General features: G+C 45.4%; 1 protein-coding gene across 1 annotated transcript; it reads right to left on the bottom strand.

Moving 5' to 3' along the window:
* Positions 1 to 2343: 2343 nt before the first annotated feature.
* On the bottom strand, positions 2344 to 21252 carry LOC4350510 (disease resistance protein Pik-2-like). The gene is made up of 2 exons (XM_015760035.3): positions 20148 to 21252; positions 2344 to 4698 (listed from the first exon to the last, which is right to left on the bottom strand). The coding sequence occupies exons 1-2, from the start codon at positions 21035 to 21037 to the stop codon at positions 2667 to 2669; spliced, it is 2922 nt and encodes a 973-aa protein (XP_015615521.1). The 5' UTR covers positions 21038 to 21252; the 3' UTR covers positions 2344 to 2666.
* Between the last annotated feature and the right edge of the window lie 200 nt (positions 21253 to 21452).

The raw sequence follows: 21452 nt of genomic DNA, 5'->3' as shown, positions 1-21452 counted from the left end.
GGAGGCCCATGAGGGGAGCGGGAGTGGATGGGATCTTGGTTTATTTTGTTTAATATAGATCTAATGGTGTAAAATAATGGGCCCGCTATATTAAGTGAAAATCAAGGGTGAGATGTTTTGCTTTTTTCTAGAATTTCTTGGATTTCTCTAATTTATTAGAGCGCCAAGTGGCGGTTTAGGAGCGTTTGTAGGAAGTTTAATGGACTTTTAGTATATAATAGAAAAGATAGATAGATATTTACAGAAATATACCATTGTCGCGAAATGAAAGCGCGAAATCGTGCGTTACTGCATGATGTCGCGCGAGGTGTGCGCGAGACCGCTCGGTCTCGCCCAGCGAGTGCGCGAGACCGCGACTTCGCTTACCTAACCCGTGTACTCACGCTATCAATAAATTAATTAGTGTAATTAGCAATTAATTAATTACTATTACTCCTTTAACTAACATCATTAGTAATTAATTAATCGTTAATCACTTGTTAATCGTCCACTGATCATGAGTCATGTCAGGCCATCTCGCAAGGTGATGAAGCGAGACCGCCGGTCTCACGTCCTGCTGTTGCGATACCGTGGCGGATCCGGCGGAATCACGCCATGATTCTGCGAGACCGTGGCAAAGCATCACGTTGTCGTCATTTTCGCTTAACGGCTTAGCGATATCGTTTCGATTTCGCTCTTTCAATCAGCGACGACGATATATTTGTGCTAAAAATTTTACATCTCGGATATTTATAAAAAAGAAATAAATAAATAGTTTACTTTCAAATTTAATTCTTACAATTGCTGCAATCTCGTGGTTCTCCTTTGCTGGTTTTGTTTGGAAAATCTGAGTCCGATCTGTGTCCAATACGGAATCCTCTTCGTTTTCCCTTCTTGTGTCCGACGTGGTGTCTTCCTTGATTCTTCTCTTGTGCTGCCACAATCACGACCAAAATAGAAACAGACTACGTGACCGAGTCCATATCCTATGTTGCAGCCCTTCTAGATCTTAGTCCTGCACGAACCCGGCTTTTCCCAAGCCAGCTACCAACAAAACCGCTCTAGTCTCCACCTTCGGCTCGGCCTCAACGTGAAATCATGCACACCGCCGTGGTCCTGACCTCCCTGAGCTTCACGTACTGCCACCACAAATTTCACTGTTGTCCAACACCTCCAGTCAATTCCATCGACAACGAACGACATCAATCGGACTCGTGCCTATAACAGTACCAAACTTGTAGATTGTACGCCGCTGTTGTAACCATCCATCGTGCACCACCTTGTCGTCAACACATCTCCATCAGCACCAACGATCCACCCACACCGACTTCCGATTGAACACTATTAATCTAGTCGAGAGCCGAAGCCGACGAGTCGTATGCCGTCTTCCCAGCCGCCGAATGACCCGAGTGCCACGTCTAGCCATCTCCCTGTCGAACGCAGCTCATCGAAAGGCCCCGGCCACCCCGCCCAGAGTGTTCGATTCCACCGATCGAGAACGCCGATCGCCTCCAGCTTCAATCAACCCCGAGCGTGAGGCCTCACGTCTCCCTGTTGAAAGTAGCTCACCGGAAAGTTCGAGCCACCTGCCCGCAGTGTCCGACCCATCGATTGGATCGCCAATCGCTTTCGCCGCCATCAACCCGAGCACCACGTCTGGTCATCTCCCTGTTGATTGCGGCCATCGAACGGTTCAAACCGCTGCCTGAAGTGTCCGATTCCACCGATCAAATTCCGTTGATCGCCGCCGTGCTCCACCTTGCGTCCATGCCCGTCCCTGGACAACCTGTGTAGTTATCGCAACGTGGAGCACCTCCCTCGCACCTCTACGATGGATCTCCCGCAGGCTCTGATACCACTTGTTTGAAAACCGGCCCCGAAATCACATTGGAAACCAAACCGCGGAAGAAAATGCCATAGGAGATCCAAACACGATGATGATACCGAGGCACGATATTTGATAACGGAGTTCAGCCGAGGCCTAGATCTCCAGGCACTGATTACGGGCGCTCCTCCCCGATCCAGCATATTACAGCGTATCAGAGTTGTAACGACTCATGGCCGATCGCCGTCGGCAGACGCTCCCTCTCGCTATGCTATGTCGCCATGCAGTTACAATAGGCACGCCCCTCTATTTATGAGAGATCCTAGGATAGAGTTCGAGTCTTACTCTAATCCTATACCTAGTACAACTCCAAGTCATAAACTGTAACCGATTACGTACACATATTCGACACAAACTCTAACAGCCCAAACATATGAGTCACATTTTGAGGAGGTTGTACGTTATAAGCCATATGAATAATCGACCAGACCAAGTGAGTAACATGACATTGGAAGAACAAATGTTGAATGGTTCCGTCCTTATGACAAAAGCAACATTTCTTACTACCTTTCCATTTGCGCTTGGAGCGCAAGTTTAAACATTAGCATCAATCCACAAATATTCAAACCACACGCACAAAAGATTTATCTGTCCACTCTTACAAAAATCTCAGAAACTCTAAATATAATGGCAGGATGACAGATTCACCACCATGGCACCATCCCCAAATAGGAAAACCATTCTTATTGGGTAAACTCAAACAAGCACCAGTCACTACAAAAGCTAAAACAGAACAGCACAAACATGACCGACGACGACGAGCACTTCTGAATAGAGACTAGCTATAATAATTCATAGAAGACTACTCTGGGTCGTTTGGCGTATGTGACCTGCTTCCGCGTCCAGCTAACTCGTAAACGACCACTCTTGGTGTATTGGCGTATTTACCTGCCTCGGCCTCCAGCTCACGCACTATTGACTTGGTGATCTCACCGGCTTTTTCACCGGCCGTCATGTGCACCTCACGAAGGCTCGCGAGGTTATCCATGCCGAAGACGCCTTCCAGCGTGTTGAACTTCATATCAAGCCTTTCGAGGTTGCCCATGGCCCTCTCCGAGAAGACGAGCAATGGCAGGAGCGGCGCGTCCAAGCGGAGCAGCTTAAGGCAGTCGAACCCTCCATGCTTGACCAAGATCTGCCCCTCTGAGTCCGACTTGTTCTTTTCAAGAATGTCCACCAAATCAAGGTCCTTGCTGGATGTCCAGGACGAAAATATAAGGCAGAACATACGAGGTAGCTTCTGAAGGAGCTCCAAGGTATCAGTTCGGAGCACCGTAACTGACAGGGTTAAGTTCTTCAGTTCAGTGAGATGAGCAATCCACCTGGGCACCTTGATGAACATGCCGTACAGCTGGAGGGAATGGAAGTATCTCGGTGGTGAGGTCAGAGAATCCAGTGCGTCGATGAAACCGGAGCACTCATCATTGATCAAGAGATTCTTGAGCGAGCTACCTCCAAGGTATTGGATGGAAGAGAGCAAGGCCTTGAAGCCAGGAGTACCCTCCTGGATTTGTAGCTTGTGTATCCCGAGCTTCCTAAGGGCAGTGTACCCGTGGAAATCATTAACGGACGTCGGCTCCCCAGTGATCTCGATCCCGGACAGGATGTGCAGTGTTCGCAACGGCTTCTTCGTTGCCTCCGCTGGCAACTTGAGTGTTACCTGTGCCATTGTGTTTCCACCGAGTATACTCGTCAGCCGTTCAAGCTGAACGATGGCATCAGGCAGCTTCTGGACATTCGTGTCCCTTATGTCAAGGGTCTCTAAGTACCGTAGCTTCCCAATCTTGGAAGGGATGCTGTTGATGTCTGTTCCTCGGAGGTTGAGATATTTGAGAAGAAGCATCTTGAAGATGTCCTTGACATGCTGCTTCTTGAAGCCCTTGCAGCCTTCCAGGTCCAGCACCTGTACAATGCCGAGCTTGAGCGACATGAAAGGCAGCTGGTTCAAGCTCCCAAACACTGTGACTGATCGGACATGGGACAGGTTCATTCTGTCCATGGTTTCTTTGGCATGCTTCACATCGCTGCTGTGGATGGACAGGCGACGAACTTTATTACTGGGTGTCCGCATGAGCCAGTGCCCGCCAACCACGGTGATAAAGTTCTCCTCGCTGGACTTGGACATGATGTACTCGAGGATCATGTCATGAACCTGGCAGGTCTTAACTTTCCCGTCGCTGCTGTGATCCACAGGCTTCAATATGTTCCTTCGGATGAGCAGATTGAAGTTTGTTTCCGCGCGTTCCTTCATGCTCTGCCCGTGCTCCTCGCTGATAAAGCCTTCCGCTATCCATCGCCTCGTCAACCGCTTCCTGCTGATCCTGCTGTCCTTTGGGAACACGCTCAGGTAGAGCGAGCAGGTCTTGAGGTCTGCAGGTAAGCTGCTGTAGCAGTAGTTGAGTATCCTTGTCATGCCTTCCGGGGTATGGCAGTCCACGGATACTGGAGGCAGGGAGACGCAGATCTCGGCACACTGTTTCTCGTATGCCTGTGGCTTGCAAGCCACAAGACCAGCTATGGTTACAATGGCCACAGGCAGACCCTTGCAGAGGTCCAAGATTTTCCTCGAGACATCAATGTGCGCCTGACCGAGCATCTTGTCACTGCTAGTCATGGATTCAGACACGCTCTCTTGGAATAGCCTCTTAGCGTCATCATCAGATAGACGATCCACATGATGGAGCATGTCTTTCTGTCTGTCAAGGATGCATTCCCCTGCTACGGCTTCGAATCGTGTAGTGACCACAACTCTGCTGCCTTCTTCATCCGGTAGATATTGTCTGATTGTCTGCCATGCTTCGGCGGACCGTACGTCGTCGACCACGAGGATGTAGCTGCCAATCAAAGTTGATCAAATGCAGGAAGTCAGTGATATGCGCGATGACGGAGCATTAGAGCCAAGCTTGTTAGTATTGGGATTCCACGTAGTATTGTTTTTCTTTTAAGTTGTATCGGATTGTATCGTAATATCAGGATACTATGAATTTTCTTTTTTAAGTTTAATTTAATATTTATATTAATTATATATAGCTATTCTATAAAGAAATAGAGTAATAGTAATAGATGACATAAAAAAGAGAGATTTGTCAATAGAAGACCCACCCACTAATGCTAATAGTTTTATTTAACATTGATTTTATAGATACATAAACACAAAAGCGTTCAAATAGTTTTGATTTTTAAATTTGGAAAAAGTACGAATTACCCCTCTGAACTATCACGGTCGTCCGAATTACCCCCCTGAACCACAAAACCGGACATTCTTCACCCCCAACTATGCAAACCGGACGAATTACCCCCCTGGACCCAATCCACGGTGGTTTTGATCTACGTCGCAGTCCAGTCAGCAATTTATTTATTAAAAAATAGGTGGACCCCACCTGTCAGTCTCTCTCTTATATCTCTCTCTCCTCCAAACGGCGACAGCGGAGGCAGCGGCGCGGCGAAGGAGGCAGCGGCGAGGCGAGGCGAGGCGGCGCGGCGGCGAGGCGAGCGCGGCGGCGGAGAGGCGAGCGCGGTGGCGGCGGCGGAGGCAGCGAGCGCGGCGGAGGAGGCAGCGTGAGGCGAGGCGAGGCAAGGCGGCGGCGACGGCGAGGCGAGGCAAGGCGGAGGAGGCGAGCGGCAGCGGTGGCGAGGCGGTTGGCGAGGGGACAACGTCGCCGCGAGGAGGCGAGCGCGGCGGCGGAAGAGGCGAGGCAGCAGCGGCGGCGAGGCAGTTGGTAGGTGCGACTGGTGGCGCAAGGCGAGGCAGCTACGCGAGACGAGGAGGCGGCGCGAGACGAGAAGGGGCGACGTCGTCCCCCAGCCAACCACCTCGCCGCCGCTGCCGCCTCGCCTCCGCCTCGCCTCACCGCCGGGTGGGAGAGGGGAGAGAAGCTGCCGCTGCCGCTCTTACCCGCCCCTGCGCCGCCCTGCCTCGCCGCCGCCGCCTCGCCTCTCCGCCGCCGCGCCTCCTCCTCCGCCGCCGCCACGCTCGCCTCTCCGTCGCTGCCTCGCCTCCTCCGCTCCCGTCGCCTCGCCTCCTCCGCCCCCGCCGCTTGCCTCACTGCCGCCGCGCTCGCCTCTCCGCCGCCGCCTCGCCTCCTCCGCTCCCGTCGCTCAACTCGCCGCCGCCGCCACCTCGCCTCCTCCGCCCCCGCCGCTCGCCTCCTCCGCTACCGCCGCCGCGCTCGTGTCGCCGCCGCACTGCCTCGCCTCGCCGCGCCGTGTGAAGGAGGAGAGAGAGAGATAGAAGAGATAAGAGAGAGAGACTGACAGGTGGGGCCCACCTATTTTTTAATAAATAAATTGCTGACTGGACTGCCACGTAGACCAAAACCACCGCGGATTGGGTTGAGGGGGGTAATTCGTCCGGTTTGCATAGTTGGGGGTGAAGAATGTCCGGTTTTGTGGTTTAGGGGTGTAATTCGGACAACCGCGATAATTCGGGGGGGGTAATTCGTACTTTTTCCTTTAAATTTAAATATTGTCTAGTTTGAAATAATTAGTATCCCAATCCCAACGCGATTCTGATTATCTCAATACTAGCGCGATACCACCCAAAAAAGATCCTAAACCAACACGTATCATTTTACCCGGTTAGTATCGTAGTATCTTACCATACGTATCCCAATAGAGACAATCTTGCTTAGAGCAACTCCAGCAGAGTTGCCAAATGGCTCTCTAAGCTAAAATATGGTAAGTTTGGTGACAATTGCACTCCAACAGCTTGCCAACCGATGGCTCCCCCACTGACCAAACTTGCCTAGCCAGAACCAGCTTGCCAAGCATAGGCCCCACGCGGCCTTTATCCCCCCCTGCCCCATCTCTCTCTCGCCACACTGTTTCCTTCCCCACAAGCAGAGCGCCCGCCATCGGTGGTTGTGCACTCGGGCTGTCTGTAGTTGCGCGTCATAGCCATAGTCAAAGGGGACTCTGCCACCGCTGTATATGGAGGAAGGGGCGGAGACAACGTGGGGGCGGGGGGGCGGTGGGGAAGACCCCCCTACCCCTAATAGACCATTAGAGCCCCCATAATACCCTCTAAAATTTTAATCCATATATTTATAGATGAGGGGCTAATATAGACTTTGTTTGAGGTTGTTAGAAGGACCAAAAGGCTAAGAAGGCCAAAAAAAAAATCCTAACCCAACCCTAAATCTCACTTAGTTGCTCTTGGTCATTTTGGTTTAGCCCCTGCTATAATTTCATCCTAGCTCCGCCACTTGCAGGAGGATTCTACTGCCATTGCCATCATCCGATTTTTGCTGCTGATGTTCGCTCTCCATTTTTCATCTCTGTGAGCTCCAACACCTCTACTCGTGAGCTCTGCCCCCAATCCACGCGTGGGTGGATAGGATAAGCTGTTGCCATCGGTGGCGAGGATGGGAGGGTGTGGCGGTGGGTCGGCTCGACGGTGAGAGAGGGAGGTAAGGAGCGACAGCGGAGTGGCACGCCTTAGACACCGCCTCCACAGCGTTGCCACCGCCTCCCCTGCTGGCGTGAGCAACAACAGCAGTAGCGTCGCCGCCGATGTACCCCATCGTCGTGGTTGGCCTCGTCTCGCCTCGCCCCGTCATCGCCCGCAGTCTCTTGCGTCGCCGTCATCAAGATCCGTGCGCGCCCTGCCATCATTCTCTTGTGCACTAGGGAGAGGATTGGAGAGACGATGGAAGAAGAAAAAGGAAGAGGAGAATGACTGGTGTGGTCCATTGGTATCTAGAGAGGTATGTGGAGAGTTTGTTGGAGCGAAGGGCAAATCTAACTGTAAAATTTTGGCAAGCTGGTCAAATAGGTATTTAGAAAGACAAAAATGACACTCTGTTGGAGATGCTCTAAAGCAATATGCACCCAAACATGTTGTCTCCAACTCTATTGGAGAGAGGTGAGCCCCTGTTGTCATGTCTGCCCTAGACTTAAGAAATTTCACAGTTTTCCCCCGAATATGAACCCAAGAGTAGGAATCTTTGTTTTCTTTTACTTTTTTTTAAATTAATACAGATATAAATTTATAAACAAATATACATGTATATAAAAATTTTATATACGTATAAATTTTATATTCATACGTTATACATATAAACTTTATAAATATACCTATAAAAGAGCTTTGTATTTATAAACTTTATATGTATATTTCTTAATTGGCTAATATAAAATAGGCAAATTTTGCTATAGAACATTGTGCCTTCACGGTTTTAGCTGTAGGACACCGTACGAGTGACTTTTGAGGGAAGACACTCTTAAAAGTTAGATATTTATGGGTGGACATGACACCTATTAAAATAATAATTTCCAACTAAAGAGGAGAGAGAAATTGCGTGAAATGTCAAAAATAATAGTGGACCCACATGTTAGCTCTCCCATGAGATAGACAGAAGAGACATGAGAGGTGACATATGGGTCCTGTGGTATTTTTGATATTTCACGTGATTTCTCTCTCTTTTTCGGCTGGAGTTTATTACTTTAATAGGTGTGGTGTCCAACATCAAATACCTAAACTGTGAAGTCACGATGTCTTGTAGCAAAATTTGCTAATAAAATATATACACTCAAATGTGCATAAAGTTTTCATGTATATATGTTTTGAATTTGTTTCAAAACTTATACTTTTGTATATATGTTACTTACGGTACATCTAGAACGATTGAGAGATAGAAGATATCCAGCCGCGAGCCAGGAGCGAGGCAGGTGGGGCGAGCGCGCCGCGCATTAGAGCAGCTACAATAGTGGACTACAAGCCAGCTATAAACATATTTTAAGGATATAAAATAGGAGAGAAGAGCACATGTGTGTATGACATGTGGGACCAGATACTAATTGTGTAGTACATGTGTATAGGTAACTATTGTATGAATTATCTATAAAATTGACTATAGATGATTTAGAGATAGTAGTTGGCTATACTGTTGTCGAATGACAACTACGTCACGTCGAACAACGTGGAACTTGGATGGATGTTTTGAACAGTAAAGTGATGTATTGTCTTAATAAAATTTTTGGGATCCCTCCATTACATAGCCCTAGGGGGCTATTTATAGCCTTAGTATTGGCTTACACCTTATAGGGTTTATGTTGTATGGGGAAATTTACATGGTTACTCTTATGATAGGGACGTTAACATGGGTACACAGTGTCTTTTGCATCTATGGGCTCTAATGGGCCACTTAGGCCGGTCTGGCCCATGGCTAACGGGTCCCCATGGGCCTGTCAGCCCTCTAGTTCTCCTTTACATAAGACTCCAGCTTGGGTGAAACCTTTGTGCTTCGCGACATGGCCTTCGCCATTCGCCTTTCGCCCATGTGGCCCTCTAGAGCCGAGCCTTTGGTCTTCGCCCACACGCTTCGTCACATGGCCTTCGCCATGTACCTTCGCCTTGGTCGAAGCCGACGCCTCTGGTTTGATCCTTCGTCGGATGGATGGTTTCGGCAGGGTTGGTCGAAGGCTCTCGTGTCATGCCTCCAACATATACTATTAAACTTGCTCTTAGGCGTTGGGATGGGCTGTTGTCATTGATGGCGATTAGCATGGTGGCTCCGCGCAGATTATAGGGTTAGCACGGTTATACTTTTTTCTCAAATAATAGCACATATATTTTCACCTTATATGTAAAAAAAATATTAAAATGGCGGCCAAATTTTAAACTTTGGCTTCCAAACCGGCAAATGTCACATATTCTGACCGGTATAGTAATTCATATGCCGATAAATCAAACATCATGAATCATTTACTATATTTTATTAATAATACAATAAATCAAAGATACTAATATGTGTTATATTTGTTTTCTCTTCTCCCCTCATCTTTATCTTTGTACTATTGGTTGTAATTTCGAGAATGATTAAACTCGGTCGCTCGGTGCAGAGGGAGCCGGATCGGGCGCTCCCCCCGCGCACCCCTCCCTCCATGTGCTGCATGCAGATCCTGGGCCCCACCACGTCTATGCTCCTATCTGCCATTGCAACAAATCACCCACATATTTTGGAACCCCTCTATTAAGGGAATTCGGTTTATTTTTTGTTCCACCAAAAATGTTTCACCTAGTGTATTCACAATGTTTCACTATGTATAGATCTAATGTTGCAGTGAACTAAAATACTCCATTGCAACAAAAAAAACCCACATATTTTGGAAACCCGCTATTAAGGGAATTCGGTTTATTTTTTGTTCTACTGAAAAATGTTTCACCTAGTGTACTTATAATGTTTCACTATGTATGGATCAAATGTAACAGTGAACTGAAACATTCTTTCGCTATTTGCTGAAACATTATTTCTATATAAGTTGAAACAATACCCGATTTAAACGAGTGAAACATTTTCGATCTATTTAGTGAAACAATTCCGATATACCTGGTAGGACATCGTGCAACATTTAAAAATAATTCAATAAAAAGCTAAAAAAAATTTCGTCGGAATATATCCATGTGTGGTCTTGTTTTGAAGATTTAATTGCAACGAATTTAATGGTGCAATCGGATCATGATTTGGATATAAGTAGTTTAAGAGAAAAATCAGTTTAAAGTAGTTTTTACACGTAAATCTGGTGCTGACGTCAACGCCCGATTTTTCTTCAAATCGATCGGGCACCCGAGCCGTAGACTCATCCTTGTAATTTCTTATTATTTAATGATATTCTTTCACCTATTAAAGATGGCATATTGCAGCAACAGAGAGAATAGGGATAAGTAATGTGTCCATACTGGTAGATTGTATCCAATATTAGGTAGTAATTATTTTTCTTGCAAAAGGACGCGCCTACGGATCGGTCGCCCGATCTGGGGCTGGGGAAATCGGGCGCTGACATCGACGTCAGCGCCCGATTTACGTGCAAAACTACTTTAAACTGATTTTTCTCCTAAATTACTTATCCAAATCATGATCTGATTGCACCATTAAATTCGTTGTAATTAAATCTTCAAAACAAGACCACACATGGATATATTCCGACGAAAAAAATAAGCTTATTATTAAATTATTTTTAAATGTTGCACGATATTCCACCAGGTATATCGGAATTGTTTCACTAAGTAGATCGAAAATGTTTCACTCGTTTAAATCAGGTGTTGTTTCACCTTATATAAAAACAATGTTTTAACAAATAGTGAAAGAATGTTTCAGTTCACTGCAACATTAGATCTATACATAGTGAAACATTGTGAGTAGACTATGTGAAACATTTTTTGGTGGAACAACAAATAAACCAAATTCCCTTAATAGGGGGTTTCCAAAATTTGTGGTTTTTTTGTTGCAATGAAATGCTTCGTTCACTGCAACATTAGATCTATACATAGTGAAACATTGTGAGTACACTAGGTAAAACATTTTTGGTCGAACAAAAAATAAACCAAATTCCCTTTGTAGAGAGTTTCCAAAATATGTGGGTTTTTTTTTGCAAAAGAATATTTTAATTCACTGCAATATTAGATCTACAAATAGGGAAACATTGTAAGTACACTAGGTGAAACATCTTTTGTGGAAAAAATGGGAGGGAGAAGTAGGTGGGTCCAGCAGATACGCACATGGGGAGAGGGGCGCGCGTAGGGAGCGCCCGATCCGGCTCCCCCGCGCCGGTCACCCGGAGTAGAGCATTATCGAAAAGATTCGTCCATGCATATGTCCAATCGGACATCACATGTATATAACATGATTTATCTATTATATACTAAAAGTCCATTAAATTTCCTGTCAGGGTTATGGATACCACATACCTACTAGTAGTCGACTACATCTCGGCAAGACCCACCACATACCATGTCTTATACGGAACTGACTTCGGATATGGAGGGAGTTCCAGATAAGGAAAGACAACCAAAGTTCTACATGGAAACGACAAGTACTCAGATTGTATCCATATTGGTTTCCCTAGTTCTATTTGGACAAGGGGACACCTATGGGTATAAATATAAGGCCCCCTAGGAGGAGAGGGGACACGACCACCTCAATCAACACCCACCACAATCTACGGAACAACAGAAGCCACAACATACAAGCCTACATACGGCAAGACAAGACGCCGGATATCGACTTCAGGGATAAGCACGGCTAGTCTCCTATGGTGTCTCCGGATACTATCAGGAGAGACGAAAGCATTATCTCTGATCTCGCTGGGTACATATTCGAGGAGGAAGACTACCCTATTGTCGACTACGAGTCAGACCTTCAGACCGCCATGTCGACAATAGTTAGATAGGTTACCTCACATATTGTACTGGTGTGATTATGGTGAATAAGAGCAATATCGGCTCCGGCCAACAGGATGTAGGGTTATTACCTGACAATTCAGGGGCCCGAACCTGTATAAAAATCCTCGTCTCCGTCTCTTTTACCTCAGTCTCGCGTATATCCTAGTACCAATGATCCCCATACCATGCAAATACCGGAATCGCGACATCAAACGTCGACAGTGGCGCGCCAGGTAGGGGGACTTTGGTGCTTCAGGATTTCAACGAGATGGGTTCAATAGATGGATTCTCCAACAACAATCTATTCGACAACTTTGGCTGTGGGGAGATCTAACCCGACCGAAGTATATCCCCCAACGAGATCGGAATCATCGCCATCAACTAGTCGATCCGGCCAGATCGATCAAATTCCAAGATATCGTCGCCGCGGAGTCAACCCAATATTAAGTTGCTGATCAAGCCCTCCGCCTGCGACATCAGCTAGTACGGCTGGTGTACAAGCGTCAGGGATTCATCTGTACCTGTGCCCCTTGTGTTGCCGTGTTCTGCTCGGAGTTGGTCAACTGGAGTGTGCTTGCTTAATCATGTCTCGTGCACAATTATGGGCACACACGGCCATACTACTACAGGTCAGCACGCTCCCAGTCATATGTGGACTCACGTCCTAATCCACTAAATGCATGGGACTTCTACCAGAGATGTTCGGCATAAAAAACAAAGTAATTAGTAGATTAATTTAAAAAATTGATCTACTAATTTTGTAGATATATACAGCATATATCTACACAGGTACGCAATAATCTATATACAATTTACCGTACCTATTTTTTCTAATCTATACAATATTGGCAGATCATTAATTTATTATGTTTAGCTAGAGCGTGTTTTTATACAATATCTATTGTGCGAGTGCTTCCGATGTTAGGCCAACTACGGTCTAACGCTGGGGGCTCGCTCTGTTCTCTTCTGTATGAATCATTCTTGTTTACGGTCTACATAATGCCTGATATTTACATCTGCTCGTTATATCCTGATAATAATAGAAGATTCATTCAGTTTTTTGAGTACATACTCGATATTCTCTGCTATATATCTCGCATTCTAGAAAATATTTTTCAGGAACAATTGAGCACTCGAGTAGGTTGTGGTCGAGCACACCCCATTATCGAGAACGATCTCGACAAATGCAGAGTCGTCGCCCCCGACCTACCAATGACCTATCTCATAGCACCGGCCATGGCTGGACTATTCGAGAAAAGGTGGTTAACGGATACTTCCTCGCGAATGTTGTCGGCTTGATCACCCGACATGATTGTGAACGAACATCCGGATATGCTATAAGGTGGGTATGTGAGTCATGCTGGCCACATGAGATGCACATGTAATAACCCAACTCTAGCTCTTCCATTGGTGTTCGAGAGATAATTCTACTCGCTCGCTGGTTCCCGAACCAGTACGTAGCAATCTCTCGCACCGCAACCTCCATTGGTGTTCGAGAGATAATTCTACTCGCTCGCTGGTTCCCGAACCAGTACGTAGCAATCTCTCGCACCGCAGCTTCCATTGGTGTTCGAGAGATAATTCTACTCGCTCGCTGGTTCCCAAACCAGTATGTAGCAATCTCTCGCAATCGCACCTTCCATTGGTGTTCGAGAGATAATTCTACTCGCTCGCTGGTTCTCGAACTAGTAAAAAGTAGCAATCTCTCGCACCTTAACTTCAGATGGTCGAGGTACGACTACAGCAATAGCGTAGCGGTCCTCGCACCATGACTTCGGATGGTTGAGGAACAACTACGACTGGTCTTCGACCGGCAGCGTAGCGGCCCTCACACCATGACTTCAGATGGTTGAGGAACAACTATGACTGGTCTTCGACCGGCAGCGTAGCGGTCCTCGTACCACGACTCCAAATGATCGAGAGACATCTACTTACTGGTTCTCAACCAGTTAATCGTAGCGATCTCTCGTACATTTACTTCTAGTGGTCGAGTTATGACTACTACCTGGTTCTCGACCAACGGTGTAGCGATTCTCCCACTATTTCCACTTCAAGTGGTCGAGTTACGACTACTACCTGGTCCTCGACCAGAGGTGTAGCGATTCTCCCACTACCTCTACCTCAACAAAGTTGATATCAGGTACACAATAATGCCAAGTGTTTTACCCAGAGATCCCTTACCACGACGACACCTAGCGTTGAAACCTATGCTATTGTCCCTTTACGCCGTCTTGACAAGGCCTCCGAGGAACCTAAGGGATCTTCGGCTGGGAACGCCCAGAGCCGATAAGGCCTTGTCAGATCCTGTAGAGACAAAAGACCATGTAAGATCTGGTCGTGTAAGAGTTCTCGCCGTGCGTATTAACCAAGCCGTGTAATCGGAAATTGAGTTTTCCAACTTCACGGCTCGGGGCTAGGATCAGTGCTTGTTCAACCAAGGCAGGTCAAGGGTCCAAGAGCCTTATCCTCCGAGAACGATTCTCCAACGAGAAGGCTGGGGGCTAGGGAGAGTGTATGACTCTACAAACTGACTGATCGAAGTCGGTAAGAGAGAAGACGCTCATACACAAAACATTGGTCGGTAAATTTGATTCATTTTTAGTTTTCCATGCATATTATAACATGTCACCCTTTGAGCATTCACTCGGGGGCTATTTCTATTTGATATTCTTTTCTGAGTATTGATTTCAGGAAAATTCTATTCGGCATTGTTGAAGTCTCCATGTCTCTATGGTTCTATACCAAGATCGACTAAGGCGAGTACGACCAATGTTGATAAGGCTCCGTCGCAGACTCTGCGCCTTCTCGATCACTCGAGAACAGTTGGTGGATCTCGACAAGGAATACAGACTGAAGAGATGGTGTACCCGCCGAGATAAAATTTCTTGACTTCAATCCAAATTCTCGATTACAGCAAGACGGGAGACTTAGTTGTATGCTCTGTACTTTCTTGGTTGACGTCGGAGATTGACTCAGACAAACCCTTTAGGTACCCGCACGAGGCTGATAAAGCAAGTCTAACGTTATCTCTGAACTCACCGAGAACGGTCACTTGAGCTCGATAACAGTTACTCCATGGTTAGCGGCCGAGAATATGAATTCGTTCATTTGCATTGAAGTCGGGGCTACTGTCAGGGTTATGGATACTACATACCTACTAGTAGTCGACTACATCTCGGCAGGACCCACCACGTACCATGTCTTATACGGAAACTGACTTCGGATATGGAGGGAGTTCCAGATAAGGAAAGACAACCAGAGTTCTACATGGAAACGATAAGTACTCGGATTGTATCCATATTGGTTTCCCTAGTTCTATTTAGACAAGGGGACACCTATGGGTATAAATACAAGACCCCCTAGGAGGAGAGGGGACACGACCACCTCAATCAACACCCACCACAATCTACGGAACAACAGAAGCCAAAACATACAAGCCTACATACGGCAAGACAAAACGCCGGATATCGACTTCAGGGATAAGCACGGCTAGTCCCCTATGGTGTCTCCGGATACTATCAGGAGAGACGAAAGCGTTATCTCTGATCTCGCTGGGCATGGATTCGAGGAGGAAGACTACCCTATTGTCGACTACGAGTCAGACCTTCAGACCGTCATGTCGACAACAGTTAGATAGGTTACCTCACATATTGTACTGGTGTAATTATGGTGAATAAGAGCAATATCGGCTTCGGCTAACAGGATGTAGGGTTATTACCTGACAATTCAGGGGCCCGAACCTGTATAAAAATCCTCGTCTCCGTCTCTTTTACCTCAGTCTCGCGTATATCCTAGTACCAACGATCCCCATACAATACAAATACCGGAATCGCGACATCAAACGTCGACACTTCCTACAAACGCTCTCAAGCCGCCATGTATAACTCCTATAAATGCTTCTAAGTCGCCACATAGCGTTTTAATAAATTTAAGGAATATCTAATAATTCTTAAAAAGGAAAACCATAGAGTGGACCCACTTTAAATCCGTATTGTGTATCACCAGTGCACGTTGTGTGCACGTATGTATGCCAAGTATATCCTTTCCTTACTCCTCTTCATGCTATATTATGTAGAAAATACATAATACATCATTAGATCATTAGATTATTTACCACAAAATTTATAGTTCAAGACCCAAACTAACTATATTTAGTAAAAGAAATAAAACACATTTATACGGAAAATCATATAGATATTTTAACAATCTATTTAACAACACATATATTTTAATAGAACAATATGCAATAATAAACAATTTTAATTAGAAAATAGATATTTAATAAGTACATAACTTTGGGTTGGGTCATTATTATGTTTGTAAATATAGATAACTCAAGTTGGTGAAACCATTGAATCTATCTCAAAGGAAGCAAAACTCCTCTCCTCCTAATGTCAGACGTACATGTGCACGTCTCCTGGAAGCAAGATCACGATATATACATATATCTAATCTATCTTTATTGATCCATATATAAATATATGTATAACAAATTATGTTAATATGAACCAATTAAAAGGAGGGCTAGCTTAATGGTCCATTATTAACAATAATATTTTTTAAGATTTGTTAAAAAAAAGTCCCAAAACATTCAATTTAAAAAGAAAAAGCATCGTATTTTTAATTTGAACTTTTAGACATATTTTCTAAATAAACTAAGTCTACCTCCTTTTTAAATGATGAAGAAGAAAATAATAATTACTTATAGAGATGAATTAAATATTACGTAGTATGAAGATAACAAATACCTAATAAAAATTATTTAAGCAAAGCTAGCAAATAAATTTATGAAGAAAACGTACTTCTAAAGCTTGGCAAGTGTTATATGGTTGATTTTCAATCCTTAAGTTTTTCAAATACATGCTTATGATATACATGCCCGCGTGAATACGCGGGCTACCATCCTTGTTTTTCTAAAAAGAAAAAAAAGAAAGAGTCCTTATCTGCTTTGAATTCTCATATTTTTTATTTTACTAGAAAAAAATACACGTGCGTTGCAGCGGGTGAAAGCTATTTTAATTTTATTGTTCTTATACGGTCTAGTTAAGGTGAAACTCGCTGTAGAAGTTCACTTAGATATATATTTTATTAGAAATTCATAAGCTGCAATTAAAAGTCCGATCGTTTTAAGTTAGCATGAGAGTTTTTTTAAAGAGAATTCTTATACGACTCTTTCTATATTTTCAAAAACGAACGAACTTAAACCCGACTTAAAAACAATATGTATTTTCAAAAGTGATCAAACTTAATTTTGTATTTCCAAAATCGACTCATACATGGATGACTTACCAAAGTGCCGGCAAAAATATTTTTAATTTTTATAATAGTAGATACTTTAAGTAATGTGAGAATTTCTAAACTTTAATAAGTTAATAGATTGGCAACGATGTTATCGTGTCTGCCTATAGGAGGAGGTGAACAGCGGCGAATGCTCATTTTCTATTCATCCTCCGCCACTATCGGCGATGCTATCGTTCTGTATGCCACGCCAAGCTATCGTGGTATGGCGGTGACGGTGGACAGACGACGATGACACCAGCGGATGGACGGACGGCGCGTCTTAAGCAGACAAACGGAATGGCAGTTTGGCACCGAACTACAGTAAGAAATTCGCATGCCGGTGTAATTGGGAAAGGCGCGCAAATTACTAGATGACGAATAAAAGGTGTCCGTATTTAATGTCAAATTATGAAATTTATCCCGAGAGCGACACCCAAAGGTGGCAGGCCGCAGCCCGCAGGCGTGGTCCCTGGCTGGTTTAGTTGATATATTTTTTATTCAAAACTAAAATTTGAAATCAACGAGTTCAAAGATAACATTGTTTTGTGACTTTGATTAAATTAAATCAATCAAATAATTATATATGGATATGATATTTGTGCCGTGCTCTTGATAAATTAATTAATTTTTATTTGTGTGCATAGATAAAGACTCGTAATAGCGCTTAAGGGGTCATTTTGGATTGATGCCAAAATATGCGCTACTAATTGTTTGGCAATTGAAATAGTAGTTTGATTGGTTTGGATTAGAGCCGAAGCATTGGCAATACACATACATAATTTGGTAGCACTCTAAAACTTTCTTCACTGTAACAAGCATTTTGGTAACAAATGGTAGCAAACCAAACACATATTATATGAATTCTATCCTACCAAAGAATTGGAAGTGCCAAAATTTACCTAAATTTGTGCACTACCATTAAATCGATAGGATAGAGAACCAAATAGACCCAAGATTTTGTGTTGAAATCCTAAAATCATAGGTTTGCCACTACGGTTAAGCAAGTATTAATTATAAGAAGTGTGATCTAGTTATAGATGGCCAAAAGGCCCGCCCTGCATGGCCCGGCCCAGGCACGGCCGGCACTTCGTGCCGGGCCGTGCCGGCCCATGGGCTGCGCCTCCCGCCCAGGCACGGCCCACCAGCCGTCGGGCTGTGTCGGGCCAGCCCGAAGGCGCGGGTGGCCCATCGTGCCTTTTTTAAATAAGTCTATTTTTTGTCCCTCCTGTTTGGGCTGTGACATATATATAGCGAAAATAAGTCTATTTTCCGTCCCTCCAATTTAGACTGTGACATATATATAGTGAAATACTACCTCTGTCCCAGAATACTTGTCATTCTAGGTTGTTTAGCATGTGCTAAGGTTAGAAGAAAAAGACTATAATACCCTTAATAAAATATTATATAGTTAGATGTTGAATGGTGGTTGGGGGTATGATGGAGACAAATTTGAATTTGAAGTGGTTGATGTGACAAGTACTACTTGCAAGTGACAACTATTTTGGGGTGACGCTAATGGGCGACTAATCGCGCGCACCTCCAGGCGCGCGACCACTACTAGTACTAAGGTACTTCTACTACTAGTCCTCCTAATCGCACGCCCCAGGACTCCAGGGCTGTGTTTAGTTCAGCGCAAAGTTTGAATTTTGGTTGAAATTGGAGATGATGTGATTGAAAAGTTGTGTGTGTATGACAGGTTGATGGGATGGAAAAGGACTGAAGTTTGGATCAAACTTTGAATCTAATCACAACCTAGGAGTAGTACTACCATCTTAATCTAAGCACTACTACTACTAGACTACAATTACTACTCATACAGTGATACTACTACCTATTACTAGTAGTAGTAAGTAATACTACTAGTACTACTATTCTACTACTACTATAAAAAAATATACATGTATAAAAATCCTAAAAAATACGTATATATAACCTAAAAAATACGTGCATATAAACTTTATATATGTGTATACAAACTTTGTATACGTATGTATAAAAACCTAAAAAAAATACATGTATACAAACTTTATATATGTGTATACAAAATTGGTATATGTACATATAAAAACAAAAAAAATACACGTATATAAAGTTTACATACGCATATACAAAGTTTGCATACGCGTATACAAAGTTTGCATACACGTATACAAACTTTATATACGCGTATACAAAGTTTGCATACATACATATTTATACAGAAAAAAGATACGGAAAAGAAAAAACGGATATTATGGAATAAAAACAGAAAAAGAAAAAGAGAGAAACCGAGAAAAACAAAAAAAAAAGGGAAAACACGGAGCTCCTCTCGCGCGGCGCGCCGTCGCCGCCCCCTCTCCGCGCGCGCCACGTGTCCAGTCGCACGGAGAGGGGTGCGCGCGACCGATCGCCAAATAGCAATTTCGCCTATTTTGGGACAAATTTTAAATGCGAAAGAGACAAGTATTGTGGGACGGAGGAAGTAAGTCTATTTTCCGCCCCTCCTCTTTGGGCTGACATATATATATATAGGTAAAATAAGTCTATTTTACGTCCCTATTCTTTCGACCGTGGCAAATAATATGTCTATTTTTACTCCCTATTGTTTATGTGTCGGGCCTGGCCTGCGGCCCATCGTGCCAGTGGAGAGGCCCAGGCACGGCCCGGTGGTCGGGCCGGGCCGGCACGGGCCCGACCCTTGACGGGCCGTGCCGTGCTTGGGCCAGGCCAAAACACCGTGCCGTGGGCCGGGTCGTCGGGCCTCGGGCCTTTTGGCCATCTATTGATCTAGTTGTACTACCCTGCGGTCAGTGCAATATACACTCTATGTAAAAACGTTCGGTTAAGGTAGTAGGTAGGTACCTCTTATTTTGCAGGTGGTTCTTCAGCCCTTTGATGAGTTGTTCCTGGGACATGGTTTCAATCTTTGCGTGTCTGCTTCCTCCTCGTCGCCTGCGGTCGCCACCACCACTGGCAGTGGCAGGCAGCATGACCTGACTCAGGATGCTCCTGAGGACCGCACGGTCGTCAAACTTCTGGGGCATCGTCACCCACGCTCGGCAGTCGAAATTTTGGCCATGCTTCCGGTACAGCGCCGCCGCGATTGTGCTCTTGCCCCCGCCACCAAACCCATGGATGGCTAGCACACCGCGGTTCTTGTGACTTTGGCTTTTCATCCACGCCTCGAGTTTCTCGATGGCGCGCGCCACGCCGATGGGCTCCTTTACGGTTATGAGCCGGCGCCCGGCCACCTGGTTCTCTCCCGTGGTCTGGTCACCATTGCGGGTCTCGCCGCGCTGAGGGGGAATCGGGTTGAGGACGACGCCGTATCGCAAGCGCCGCTCGCCCACTTGCTGAGCACGGTTCTTGAGCTCGGCGAGCTTGGCGGCGATGTCACAGCGAGGCCTGCAGGTGTAGATCTCGTACAGCGCCCTGTACACCTCGACGAGGCATCCGTCCCCGCGGGGATCGTGACGGAGACGGTGGGCGAAGTCGTCGACGCAGTCCTCCATGTCGTAGGCGATGTCGCGGACCTGCTTCATCCAGTCCTTGGTCTGCGCGTCGTGGCCGTCGTCGTTGCCAGAGCTGCTGAGATTGGTGAGGAAGGCGTGGATGCTGGCCATCTCGTCGCTGATGTACTGGATGTCGCCGCGGACACCCCTGATGAGCGCGTACTCCTGGGCGAGGAGGTTTCCCAACTTGCCCAGGAGGGCCTTCATGGTGGCCTCCGAAGCGCCTACCACCAACTCCATCGTCTAGCTCGAACCTCTTGATTTCTCTGTGCCTGATCTTTCACCTTCTTGGCAAATCTCTCGTATTTTGTTTGGGAATGTGCTGAATGAGGTATGGAGTTTATTCCTAGAGAGGTCTACCAGCTGTTCGGAAGTAAACAAACATGAAACATGATAGTCTCTCAACAAACTACATACGGGATCGGAGGAGCATCAATAGAGAGCGTGGTCTTAACGCGTTACACCTTAGTGTCCTCTCTCCCTTTAACTTTCCCCCATATTCCACACCCATGTGGGCATAAAAGACCAACCCGGAAGATGTGACTTTTGTCCAGCTTGGTTCAGATCACATAAAAAGACCATCTATAAGACGTACTATTAAATACCGCCCCTAGCGCCCCCTTCCCTTTTCTCATTTTTTCATCATTTCCACGAA

This window comes from Oryza sativa, chromosome 11 (assembly GCF_034140825.1).
Source record: "Oryza sativa Japonica Group chromosome 11, ASM3414082v1".
NCBI classification, from domain to species: Eukaryota; Viridiplantae; Streptophyta; class Magnoliopsida; order Poales; family Poaceae; genus Oryza; species Oryza sativa.
This window is presented reverse-complemented; position numbering and strand designations above follow the sequence as displayed.

Coding starts and splice junctions, on each gene's coding strand:
- LOC4350510 (XM_015760035.3), bottom strand. CDS start 21,037: ATGGAGTTGGTGGTAGGCGCTTCGGAGGCCACCATGAAGGCCCTCCTG. Junction 4,699..20,147: donor AACCACCTGCAAAATAAGAG/GTACCTACCTAC, acceptor TTTGATTGGCAG/CTACATCCTCGTGGTCGACG.